Here is a 12704-nt window from a genome sequence, read left to right as displayed (position 1 = left end):
GCCACAGCCCTTTTGCGGTTTCAGTTTCGCCGCGTGATCGCAACGGAGGCGCGTGAAACGTCATTTTTCTCTTTGTCGGCACTCTCTTGCAAATGCTGTGGAAGTTGATTTCTATCTTGATTGGCGCTGCTCTTAGCTTGTTTATAACCGCCGCTCACGAGGTATTCTCGCTCTCAGCGGCAACGCGCTTTTGCGGTTTTGGTTCCGCCGCAACGGAGGCGCGCGAAACGTGATTTTTATCTTTGTCGGCACGCTATCGCAGGGGCGGCGGAAGTTGATTTCTATCTTGATTGGCACGGCTCTTCGCTCGTTTATCACCGCCGCTCATGAGGTATTCTCGCTCTCTGCGGCTGCGCGGAGACTCGTGTTTCAAGGAGTACCACACTCTAAAATGCTATTGAACATATTGCAGTTCTGAGTGATGCCGACACCAAAATTCTGTTCCCTAATTTTTTTTACTATTTATTCCTGACTTTATACATCTTGTACATTCAATATCCGCAATAAAATAATTTGACGACCCGGGAAAGTTTTCTTCAAAATAATTCGACCCTCAAAGGGTTAAAACAAGTAAAAAGATAAAGACAACATGGCAAGTGGCAAGCTCGCACCTTCAGCTTGTGGTCGGACTCCTGAGGTGCCCTTGAGTAGATGTAGAGCCACTTCGGGATCTCTGTTAAAAAAACAACACACAAATACCACAATTTATAGAAATCAACATGAAAATCGACTGTTTTAACCGTCACCTGTCCTCACCAGGGTGAGGACAGGTGGGGATGAGACCAGCTTCACGAAGGTGTGCCCTCACGAGAGTGGTCGTCTCTCCAGAACATCATGCCAGTGCTCGGAACAACTGGCATTTACATTCATTATGGACTACATTTATGCTCATTATGGTGAAACAGTGCAAATGACAGGGGGGCTGAAACAGAAACACAATGTGCTGGGTTGTGTCAGTGCGCTCTGATTTTCCGTTTGACCCATCCCGTCGTCTGCGTTGCTTTGCCATAGTCATGCCAATGCCACATGTCTGTCCGGACACAACGGCAACGCCACAAGCGTGGTTGGCGTGCCCGTATAATTGCCATCGCAACAAAATCAAACTGAAAGGGATCATCTGCTACTTGCCTTCTGTGAGGTAAGGGTTGGCTGGTACCAGCACGCTGTGCTGGTGGAAGTTCGTGTGCCGAGGAGGTGGCAGGTGGCCCGTAGGGGGCGAGCTGCCGCTCTGTCCGTACTGAGTGGCGCACGGGTGCTCGTACTGTGCCTGCTTGGTGATGTGGCTAAAGAGAGGGGGAAAGAAAGAGACAGGTTCATCCAAAAATCAGGACCCACACTCGCAAAACTTTTCTTGGCTAACTGGCGCCCGCAAATGAGGACTGTTGCAGCAATTGTCTCATTAACCGTGCCAACCACTGTTGTGAGTGATGTGCTGTTTCGTGTTTCACCTGCTTTTGATGAAGTGACCCAAGAAAAAAAGAGAGTTGCGTGCAGAAATCAGCGCCTGCACCTGCAGGACTTGTAAGTGCGGTCTGCAATTATCCGTCATTGGAGGGACTTCGTTGCTGTCATGCCAACATTTGTTGCGAGTTGCACATGGGGATTTCGTACTGTGCCTTTTGTGTGTATGTCTTGTACTTCCATCTACATTCTGTTGCTGTTGGCCGTTATACAGTAGACTTCTGTTAACTCGATTTTTCTTTTAACTTGATCGTGACCGAAGCTTTCGTCTAGCACCCATTTCTATGGGCCGAAATTTTAATTATTTTCATACGAAAATTGTCCTTCACTGGATAATTTAAGCTCACCTGGTTAGCACACATGTGCTTGACCCCTATATGGTGACCCCAATCGCGAACCATTTAGCGGCAGTGTCTGTATTGGTGGAACTTACGGGACAGTGAACACATTGAAGACACGTCAGCTGCTGCTGACGTCTGCTCAAAAGTAAGAAACAAGAACGGTACTAGTTCACCACGAATGATTACAATATTTAGCCGAGTGTAATGTGTGCCGTCTTCCCCCCAATAAAAGTGGTTTCCACTACTGTGCATACATCCAGCAATACAACTGCACAACGCAATCTGATGCCAAACCAAAAGCGCATTCGCAACATTTGCAACCGCCTACCATGAGAGCCAACGTAGACAGCGTCACTGCCATTGCCATCACAAGATGACAACAGAAATACAGTGGACTCCACATAGAGGAAACTTAACTCCCCACTAACATTATCAGAACTGCATGGTTGCCATTCATTATCATGCCAATAGTGACCACAGTTTTGTTTGCGGCGATTGCGGCTAGCAATAGACTCGTTCTGACACAGTGCAATGCATGTGCGATGAGCTGTTGAAGATGAAGACAGATTCTACAGCAGGCTACATGATGGCATCAAACCCATGCCTACATTGCAATAAAAGGACGACCCATTGTCGACTAATTCACTGGCGAAAAAGTAATCAGGATGTGCGTGCAGCAGTGAAAAACGTGTCGAAGACGCGAGTCATGCGCTACGGCCAAGCGGGCCGCACTGCAAAGAAGTTGCGAGGCACACTCCTCAGCGCTTACGCATGCTCATATTGCAGCCCACGCACACACTCGCCAACATTCGCATTTTACTGGCACCCTCTAATGCTCATAATCGTGTCCACTCACCCTTAACAGCCCTTACGCTCACCCACTCACACTCGCCAACAGTCACTCACTCACGCCCACTCAAACGCACAGGAACTCATTCCCCTTCATTCGTTCAACCCAAGCTTATGAAATGAGCATAGAGCGTGGATGAGTCGGCATAGTCGCGAGTCAGTGCACTGACCTATGACAACAACAAAAGGCGTTCAGCTCTCACTTGACATAATAGACACCGTGGTCGGGAGAATCAACACGCTCCCAGCCGGTGGGCAGACCCTCTTTCTCGTAAGGATGGCTCCAGTGGGTCGTCTTGGTGTTGTGGTCTATGTAGTAGCGCCGGCCGCGCATCGTGTAGTCCACGGTCCAACCTGGTGGCAGGGGAAGCTCCTCCGCGTTCTTGGCCGCCAGTCGTGGCTGCGAGCCTCCGCCGCTGTTCGGAAACCTGCACGCAGCCCCCCCAAATCCAGTCAGATTACTGCGGTTGACGGGACGCTAGCAATTGACGAGCTGCAGTGCCAAAAAATAGACAGAGCAGCCTCCGTGCGAAACTCTACGTTTGAAATACGAGCGGATGTCTTGCAAAACAAGAACATACACATTCTTGATACAATCTTTTTTTTAATGCCACCGTTACTGCTCGCTGGGAATAATGCACAATTAATTTCGACGACCCGGGCTTTCTTTTTTTTTTTCATGTGGGCTTAAATCTACATACGCTGGCACCATTGCAGTCTGCCCCTAGAGAAATGCTACCACTGCAGCCTCGTACGAGCTCAGCAACAGAACATCTCAATACAGTAAAAGCTCGTTAATTCGAACCGCAAGGGGAAGCCGCTTCAGTTCGAATTAACGAAAGTTCGAACTAACGAAAGTGAAGGAGGGCAACAGTACACTGTGATTTGGAAGCAGTAGGGCATGTCAGAAAGTGATGGCGTGTGCCGCGGGCACACGCCCTCTTCAAGTCGAAGCTCTGGATCCGGCTGTGCCACACCACCGATGTCCACCGAAACGAACGTTAGCCGAGGCTTAACACCAACACAATGAATCGCGACGGCCGATACCTCCTAAGCTGAAAACAGAGGTGCACAACCGATGAAGGCTGCCGAGACAAAGACCCTGAACATGTGAAGGTGGCGAAGGCCCTGATTCGTTGGCTCTTGATTGCAAGTGCAGCTGCGACGTACTTGATTCACTGTGTTTTGCAGCTTGCCGTGCCATCTCCGCACAACATTAGCAGCTGTACAAGATTTGCAAAGCCTCTGAGATTTGCAACGGGCAAGAAGTCTCGGAGGTTACGTAGAACGGAGAGGCGGCAGCCGCCGCTGCCTTCTGGCTGACCCCGCGTCGGTTAGATTTTTTTTTCCGATTTTGCCTTCTCTCGCCGTTCTCTCCATTTCGGAGACAATACAGCCTTGTGTGTAGGCAGTAGGCGCGTTTCTCTGGCTATGTGCCAGGCGAGCGTAGTTCGAATTATCCGTGAGGGAACCTTCTCGTGTTCAAATTAACGGACTTTTTTATACATAGGCTTCTGTGGAGCTTGGCCGGACCAAATCGTACAGTTCGAATTATCCATAAATTCGAATTATTGAAGTTCGAATTAACGAGCTTTCACTGTACAGGCGACTCTCGTTACAAGGGATCCTAATAATTCGACAAAAAGCGTCCGTTTTATTCAAAGTCCGTAATATCCGAAATGCTTCACTTTCAAAGCGTTCGTCGCAATGTCTGACAACTCTAATGCAAAGAGTGAGTGTCGAACTTCCAAAGTAAAAAACAAGCAAGAAAAGGCGCAGTTTCACCTGAAAGGTGAAGCATCAAATGTGATAGCAAATTAAGCAAGATAAGCGTGGCAGCAGCAGCGAGTGAATCAATCAATCAATCTTTCAATCAATCAATCAATCAATCAATCAATCAATCAATCAATCTTTATTAAGAATACAACAGTAAGTAGTCATCCAGAAGGAGGTCCCTCCTTCACTCAGTTCATTTTATTCAAGTTTTATTTGAGAATCTGGCTACAGTATAACATTGTCATAATCATGTTGAAGGGCAGCGCTAACTTACCGTAAGAACCAGAATACAAGTTGAACTTTTCTTCAAAAAATCATTGCGAAAAGTCGACCCTCGTCTTATATACCGGACATCGGCGGAAAAACTATGGAAGTCTTGCAACAATGGGTCGATGAAGTAAAGAGCCGCCTTCGCCATCGCCATCAGCAGTAGCGCGGCGTGGTGACATTGTGGAACCGCCAATTTGCGTTTACATTGTCACAAAGTTATATTGGTTAAAGGCTGCTTTTTTACATTTTGTTTCAAAATGAGCGGAAGCCGACGGCAATTCACCGTGGCCTTCAAGAAAAAGGCGATTGAGTGCGCGGAAGCCCACGGCAACCTCGCGGCACAGCACGAATTTGGAGTATCCGAAAAGAGCATTCGGTACTGGCAGAGGCAGAAGCAGCAAACCAGCAGAAAATGTCATTCCGTGGGTGGACCGCAGAACTGGAAGACAAAGTTGCGGAGTTCGTCCGAGAGTTGCGTGTAAGATCGTTGCCTGTGACTGCCGAATGCACACGTGTGAAAGCGGTAGAGATTGCGCATGCCTCTGGACTGGGCAGCGAGAAGCACTCATCACCCGACTTTAGTTCAGACGACTCTGATCATAGGCGTTGTTCTGATTCGGAGTAGCGCTTGCACCCTTCCTGCCCTTCTGTATACTGTACACCCGGCCAACTTTTAACAGTATTGCGCGACCATCAACCCGCATGTTTGTCAGCACCTTATCATCACGGCACAGAGCAACGAAATAGCAAAAGCAAGCGCACGTGTACACATGCACGTATCTCGTTTGTTTCACCGCTCAGCACCGTTAATAAGGTGCTGACAAGCACGCAGGTTGATGGTCGCGTGATACTGTTAAAAATTGGCCGGGTGCACATGCGAGCAGCATTTAAATAAATACTGTCACTATTGTGCATGAGTCACATTTGTTTCAAGGTAAGGGTGTCTCTCAGTACTTTTGCCATTGAAAGAGATTTTTTTCATTTTTGGAATTCGTTAGTTGGGGGGATCGACCTATATTCCGGTCCGTTTGATAGTCTGGTTTTTACGGTGCTTCATTATGTTCACTAGTTTTTTACAAGCCATTTCGCTACAACCTGGTTTCCCTGGATTCCAGCAACCCTAACGGCCGCAGACAAAGGCAAAACTCGCACCTCTGCAGGGACGTATTGCTGCCGCCAGCGGAGGACACGTTTTGCGGTGCAAGGCTGAGAAGCTGCGGATGGCTGGACGTGGGAGACGCAGTCGTCGCCACGGCGCCGGCGGCAGACACGGCCAGGTGGCCGCTCGGGACGGGAAGCGCCGCGGTGGCACTCGTGATGGCCGCGGGCAGCAGTTGGCTGGAGCTGAAGATGCCTGGGGTGTACGTGACCACCGTGGTGGCCGATATCGACACCGGCGATGGCAGCTGGTGCTGACTGCTCACGGGGCTGGAGCCACCGGCATTCACTGGACGAAGACGGGATCGCAAAAGAAAACCGTCATACTTTGGCAATTCAAAGCTTTAAAGTGGTTTAGCAATTAGCATGATGTAAACACTCCTTTGCGTAACACTTTCTTTTAAGGGAGTCTTGTAGGTAATAAAATGAAACTTCAGTAGCGTTGAAGCAGGCGCCCGTGCCTGTCCTTCTATCTGTTTTTTTTTTCCTCCATTCAGGCCTCAGCTCTATTTGTCCAGTGAGTCCTTGAACTCAATCAAGTGGTTTATCTTGACAGTGCCACCACCTAAAGAAATACAAGTACTGTTTTTTTGTGACGCACACAGCGTCAGATTTGTCCACTACAGTGTTACCTGGCGCGCCCTCCAAATTACAGGCACGGGTGCCACCACTCGGAGTCTGTTGTGTCGGGTCCGAAACCCCTCACAAGTTGCCAAATGCCACAGCTGTGTGATATATAGTGCAGCAGTTAGAGTGTCCAGCTCCGAACTGTATGTTGCCGCAAGGACATGGGTTTGAATACCAATGGCGGTGGTGAAAGAACAACATATGAAAAGTCGGTGTAACGAATACCAGTACCATTTGGCATTGAGTTCTCAAATTTTTCGCACACTGGCGCTGCCTCGCAGCTTTTGGGCCTCTTCCACCATGGGCACCACGTTGCAGCTCATACTGAATGCGATGGTACAAGGAATTCTTGAACATATACCTCATACATAAGCATATTTCAGAATTTTTAGATAAATATAATATTTTGTCAAGTTCTCAACATGGATTCAGGAAAGGGTTTTCTACTTGCACTCAATTAGTAATTACCGTACATGATTTCACTCAAGCTATAAATTCTGCAAAACATATTGATGCAATTCTTATGGATTTCGCTATTTTATAGATTTTGCTAAAGCTTTTGACAAAGTCTCTCAAAATAAACTACTCTTTAAGTTAGATATAATGTTTAAAAACACTCAGCTTGTAAACTGGATTTCTGCTCATCTCTCAAATAGAAAACGGCATGTTTCCTTTAATGATCACTGTTCTCACGCAGTACCAGTTGACTCTGGTGTCCCTCAGGGCTCTGTGCTTGGGCCCCTTTTGTTTCTTTTATCTATAAATGATATAATACAAGACATACCTGTAAAAGTTAAGTTATATGCAGATGACTGCATCCTTTACTCTGAAATCAAAAGCCAGCAAGATCAAATTAATTTGAACGAAGCGCTTCAAACGGTTGTTCGTTGGTGTGATAAATGGCGAATGTTTATTAATTTTGAAAAGACAATTTTCATAAAAATTTTGCATAGGCGTAATCCTCTTCATTACACATATTCAGCTTGCAACGTCTTTCTGCTGGAAGTGGAGCACTACAAGTGTCTTGGTCCTTGGATTTCACATGACCCTAGCTGGACAAAACACAAGCGCTGTAATTAGCTCATCCAACTATAAACTCTTATCTAAGACAAGCTCTCAAAATTTCTGCGACCACTGTCCACCTTATTGCATTTAAGGCAATTGTTCAGACAACTTTAGATTATGCATCTATAATTGGTACCTGTACGCTCAGGAACATGTTAACCAAATTGAAAAAAATGCAGGAGAGAGGGGTGAGACTTACTTATAACAGCTTTGGGCGACCTTCGATCAGATCATTATTAGCAAAAGCCAACCTCTCAATGCTAACGCAATGAAATCATGTTCTGAAACTGAAATATTTGTTTCAGTTAAAGGTTATATATTATAAGGTAGACATATCACACATACTTTCCTTTTCTACAGAACATGCCACAAGGCAGAGACACGTCTTGACCATAACTCTCTTTTTCCACTCGAAATAACGCTTCTAAGTATTCGTTCTTTGCTAGGACAATAAGTGAATGGAATAAACTCGCTAATGAAGTCCTCTCACAACTATCCGTAAACCTTTCTGCTGTACGCCTGCAGCAGTGCTTCATAAAATTCCCTCCTCCTCCTACAGCAGTGACTTCTCGCATGTCGCGCTGTTTATTATATGCTCTCGCACATGGTTCCGGTGCATCACTGTGTTTACATTGCCAAATTATGCACTTCCTTTCTGCATATTTCTTTTATTGCCACAGGGAAAACATGGGGAAGGCGGGAGATGGAAATTCGAGATAATGAGCAAAACGAGAACAAGGTGAAAGCAGCAGCCTGCAGGAGCCAACGTTTCGACAAGTGGACTTGAAAAATTTTAAAATTAAATGATTGGGTTTTACGTGCCAAAACCACTTTCTGATTATGAGGCACGCCGTAGTGGGGGACTCCGGAAATTTCGACCACCTGGGGTTCTTTAACGTGCACCTAAATCTAAGTACACAGGTGTTTTCGCATTTCGCCTCCATCGAAATGCGGCCGCCGTGGCCGGGATTCGATCCCTCAACCTTGTGCTCAGCAGCCTAACACCACAGCCACCGAGCAACCGCGGCGGGTGACAAGTGGACTTGACTTCTTCGAGGCGACATATGCTTTCCTCACCACAGTATATATAGGTGGGGTTAAAGGGGAGAGGGCGTAAGGCAGGTGGGTGTGGCAACGAGGGAAGGTGTGTTAGCGGCGAGGGTGTCGGACTGAGAATAAAGGAGTGCAGTGCACAATGCCAGGGACACGGCCGCATGTCAATCGCGTGTCAACGCCCGTGTGTCAGCCAGCGTGTCAAAGGCGTGCACAGCAGCCGTCCATTACCCATTTCGCTGGTGGTCGTGGGCTATCGTGTCTCTGGAAGAGATAACACAAGGAGTGACAGAAACCGGTGCTCGTTAAAAAAAAGAAACAAAAAAGAAAATGCTCCCGCTTTCACCTTGTTTTCGTTTTGCTCATTGTCTTCTATCGTTGCAGTTGTTTGCCAATTTGCAAAACCCAACAAAAGTAACTCCCCTCCCCTAAAACTCCAACTCTGGGTTACAGTGTGTGTATATATATATATGTATATATATATATATAAATAAAAGTAATGCGACAAGCTGGCTTTGCCTTCACGTAAATGTGGTTCTGGATCACCGCAGAGGAGCCCTCACCGGACACCCGGGTGATGTGCGGTGGGCCCGGGCTGTGGAGAGGTTGGTGGTGCTCAGCAGGGTGAAGCGACAGCTGGTTGTGGCTTTGCTGTGCGTACTGCTGCCGCTTCTGCTGGTGGTACAGCTGGATCTGGTAGTTCTCCTCCATCTGGTGGTAGTAGTTGTCCTGCAATGCCGAGTCCAGGGCCAGCCGGTCTTCTGGCATCCCCCCCGCCGCCCCGATCATCATGGACGACGGTGACGGCAGAGGCTGCTGCTGCTGCTGCTGTTGGTGTTGTGAATCTGTAAAGTCGACGGGTGAGCTGGCTGGTGGTCGATCACTTCGAAAAGCGTCTGCGGGCAGTGCTTATGTGATCCACATACTTCCTCGTGTTACATTTTGTATGCTGCCTACTACCCTTCCCTCTCATAAGTAATTGAGAATCTTCACAACTGCTGAGTAACGAGATGTGCAAGGTGCTCCGTCTTTTGCCCCAAAAAGATTAAATCAAACAATTTTGCATTGAAGAAACCTATTGCATTTACCCGACTTTAACGCACCTTCAAATCCAACGCGCCCCCAATTTTTGTGTGTTTAAAGAAAATAAAAGTGCACCTGAATGTAACATGTCCCAGATTTGTAAAAGAAAAATATAGCATGCCCCTCAAATTTGCAATAAGAAAAAAAAAACATACAGATTTTACCTCCATGCAATTTTGTTTTTGTATTTGATTGTAATATGTATGCAAATTTCAAACCTGTTTTCTCTGAAAAAAATTACACATTAGATTCAGGTAAATATGGCACCACTTGCATACTGTATTTACCAGATTGTAATGCGCAACCTGCTTAAGAAAATCGGTTTGAAAATTGCCCGAGTGCTGCTATTGTACACAAAGTAATTTCTGGCGAACCCATCTGCGATGGTGGTCTACGTTATGCGAGAGAATTTGCATGGCACACACACACTTTTTCAACCTCTATTACATCACTGTTCACTTTATCTGTTGTGCCCAAGGTACCTATCACAACATGCTATGTGCTGTAGTACGATATGTACAACTCTACACCCCTTGCAAACTGTTAGTGTGACACCATGTATAGTTACTTAACATGCTACTGGCCCGTGCTGAATTCCTCAAATTCAACAAAATTTTCTTAATTTCATTTTTATACAATCATTTTGAGCTAGAGCATTGTGCTTGGAGACTGAGATTCGATCCGGCCAGTGACACATATTTCTTTAACTGAAGGGGCTCGAAACAAGGCGAACAGAGTATCTGAATGAGTCAAGGAATATAAATAATAAAATCAAGCGCACAGTGGATTTGGGTGCAAATTATTTTCTTCCATTGAACTCGCAGAAACCCAGTGAGCGTCAGATTCGGGTGGACATTGGAACAGAGTAAATATAGTTGTGCATATTTCTTTTAATGGACGACATTCGTGGATTATGCATCACTGAATCCAAGTTATATTCTTTTTAACCTTGTTTGATGGTATTTTTACATAGAACATATTTCTTTGCATTTGCATAGTAACCGGTTCCCAGCAGGTAACATGTCTGTACTTCACCTTACTGGGATGCTCTCATTTAGAGAGTGCCTGTATGGTAAATAAATATAAATGATTTTGTCTTAACCATTCCACCTGAAGCATCATTGCTGCTGAAGTTAGAAATGTAAAAACGACTCGCATGTTTAGGAGCACCATAAAACTTTACTCCTAATCGCAAAATGCTTGGCGAGTACCAATGTGTTTGAATGCACCTAATGTTGATTAACTAAGTAAATTGTTTCATTGTTATGCTGGTGACGTGTACTTATAGTATAGATATCAGTCTAATGAAGTCTGATGTACTGCTTTATTGCCGATATCCCATGGTTATGATTAGATGGAGTCACTATTTGTGATGCTTATTGGTTGTTGTTTTTCTTCAACATACAAGAACTTCTGCTGTCCTAGTAAAGCAGAGGCCTTAGTCAGGTAAACTGTGACCTACTTTTGTTTTGCCTTGTGGGCAAAATCTTTAACTGCTCAAATAAATAAAATTCCCCGCAAAAAGAGAAAACTCCAATGCCTGCCACACAATGCCCGCTCCAAACAGTCCTAATGGAGAGAATGATTGGCTTGCCTTCAAAGAATGGGCCAGCTGAGCCCTTGTGCAGATGCGTGGGTGACTCATGGGCGAAAGATGGCCGCTGCGAGACGTACGGATTGGCGTACACGTGGGTCCCATGCGCCTGACCCTGCGGAGAGACGAGCACCACCTGCTGCGGCACCAGCTGAGGCACCGTGGCGATGGGCCTCGCTGCCGCCACACTGACGCTCACACCCCTGCAAGCCAGAGTGGCAGGATTTGAAGAGTCGCCATCATCATCATCAGCCGACATAAGTCCACCGTGGCACAGAAGTTTCCTGCGGAGACTGCTATAGCGGTGCTCCGTTTCAGACTTCACAGACAACACTACAAAGGCCAGGGAAGACTTCTCTCACCCACTGCATCTGCGGCCAAAAGATGGTCCATCGTGCCCCAATTCAATGTAGCATATTAAGTCTCATACTCCTAGGCCACAATATACAACATAAATATTACATGAAAAGCATCATGGAGATCTGAACCAATATGCCACCAAATGAGTGGCATGGCATATTTCATGCCACTTGAGGCAACAGCACACAGTTTGTGCTTGTGACCAAAACATAGTATAGGCCTTTTTTTATGGGCACCACATTGCATAAGTAGTGGTGCCATCTATAGGCAGTCGGCATGCTGGCTTGGGCAAGTGCTTCGTGTTGTATGGCAGGTACTATGGCAGCAGTGTTTGGTAGTTATTTCGCACTTGCATGGTCTATTTAGTATGACATGATGTCTTCTGCATGGGACACAGTTCTGTTAGATGCACTGAAGTGATTTAAGTCAAGATATCCAGAGTTTCTACTGGCGTTTAAGCAGATGGAGCACCTCAGGCAATGTGTGCACATGTGTTTGAGTCTACAATCGGCACAGGAGATCAGTTGTGTATTTCTGAAAATTTGTTTTCATAGCTCACGAATTCTGAGCTATGGTTCACTAGCAATGAGTAGTTATGGAACATATTGTATACGATATGATAGGGATGCCAACAGTGTAGGTACTGTTCTGCTGGGGAATAGGTTGTGCTGTTTACTTTCACAAGCATTCAAATTAGATACATTGATACATTAGATACAGAAACAAGTATGGGTACAGTGCAAAGAAGGCACACGACAGCACTAGAGCCGTTAAGGAACTCGTCCGCAGAACTCGGCACACGCAAGAACTACATCATTTGTTGGATGAGGTTTCCACCCATGAATAATGTTTTGGTTAGTAAAAACAGCATACAGTGCAGTCACACTTGTTGAGTGGTTAAGCAACTGGCTGCCGATTGTGCGAACATCTAAACCAGCGGTAGATGCTGGGTTACAGACCTGTCTGTTGTTTATAACGCATAGCCCGAAAATGCGGCATGAGCGTGCTAGGTCTTAATGCGGCGTCAGCCAGTGCCTTTTTTTTTCTTTTTCTTTTTTCAGTCTTGT

At 46.1% G+C, this 12704-nt stretch overlaps 1 protein-coding gene across 1 annotated transcript in view; it reads right to left on the bottom strand.

Moving 5' to 3' along the window:
• sav (scaffold protein salvador) overlaps window positions 1–12704 on the bottom strand; it is a 37009-nt gene that overhangs the window by 18686 nt on the left and 5619 nt on the right. The window contains exons 4-9 of the mRNA XM_065436634.2: window positions 11278–11480; window positions 9164–9445; window positions 5850–6144; window positions 2855–3079; window positions 1129–1283; window positions 612–673 (exon numbers count right to left, since the gene is read on the bottom strand). Of these exons, the coding sequence (XP_065292706.1) occupies window positions 612–673; window positions 1129–1283; window positions 2855–3079; window positions 5850–6144; window positions 9164–9445; window positions 11278–11480 (1222 nt within the window). The remainder of the gene's footprint in view (window positions 1–611; window positions 674–1128; window positions 1284–2854; window positions 3080–5849; window positions 6145–9163; window positions 9446–11277; window positions 11481–12704) is intronic.

This window comes from Dermacentor albipictus, chromosome 7 (assembly GCF_038994185.2).
Source record: "Dermacentor albipictus isolate Rhodes 1998 colony chromosome 7, USDA_Dalb.pri_finalv2, whole genome shotgun sequence".
Taxonomy (NCBI): domain Eukaryota; kingdom Metazoa; phylum Arthropoda; class Arachnida; order Ixodida; family Ixodidae; genus Dermacentor; species Dermacentor albipictus.
This window is presented reverse-complemented; position numbering and strand designations above follow the sequence as displayed.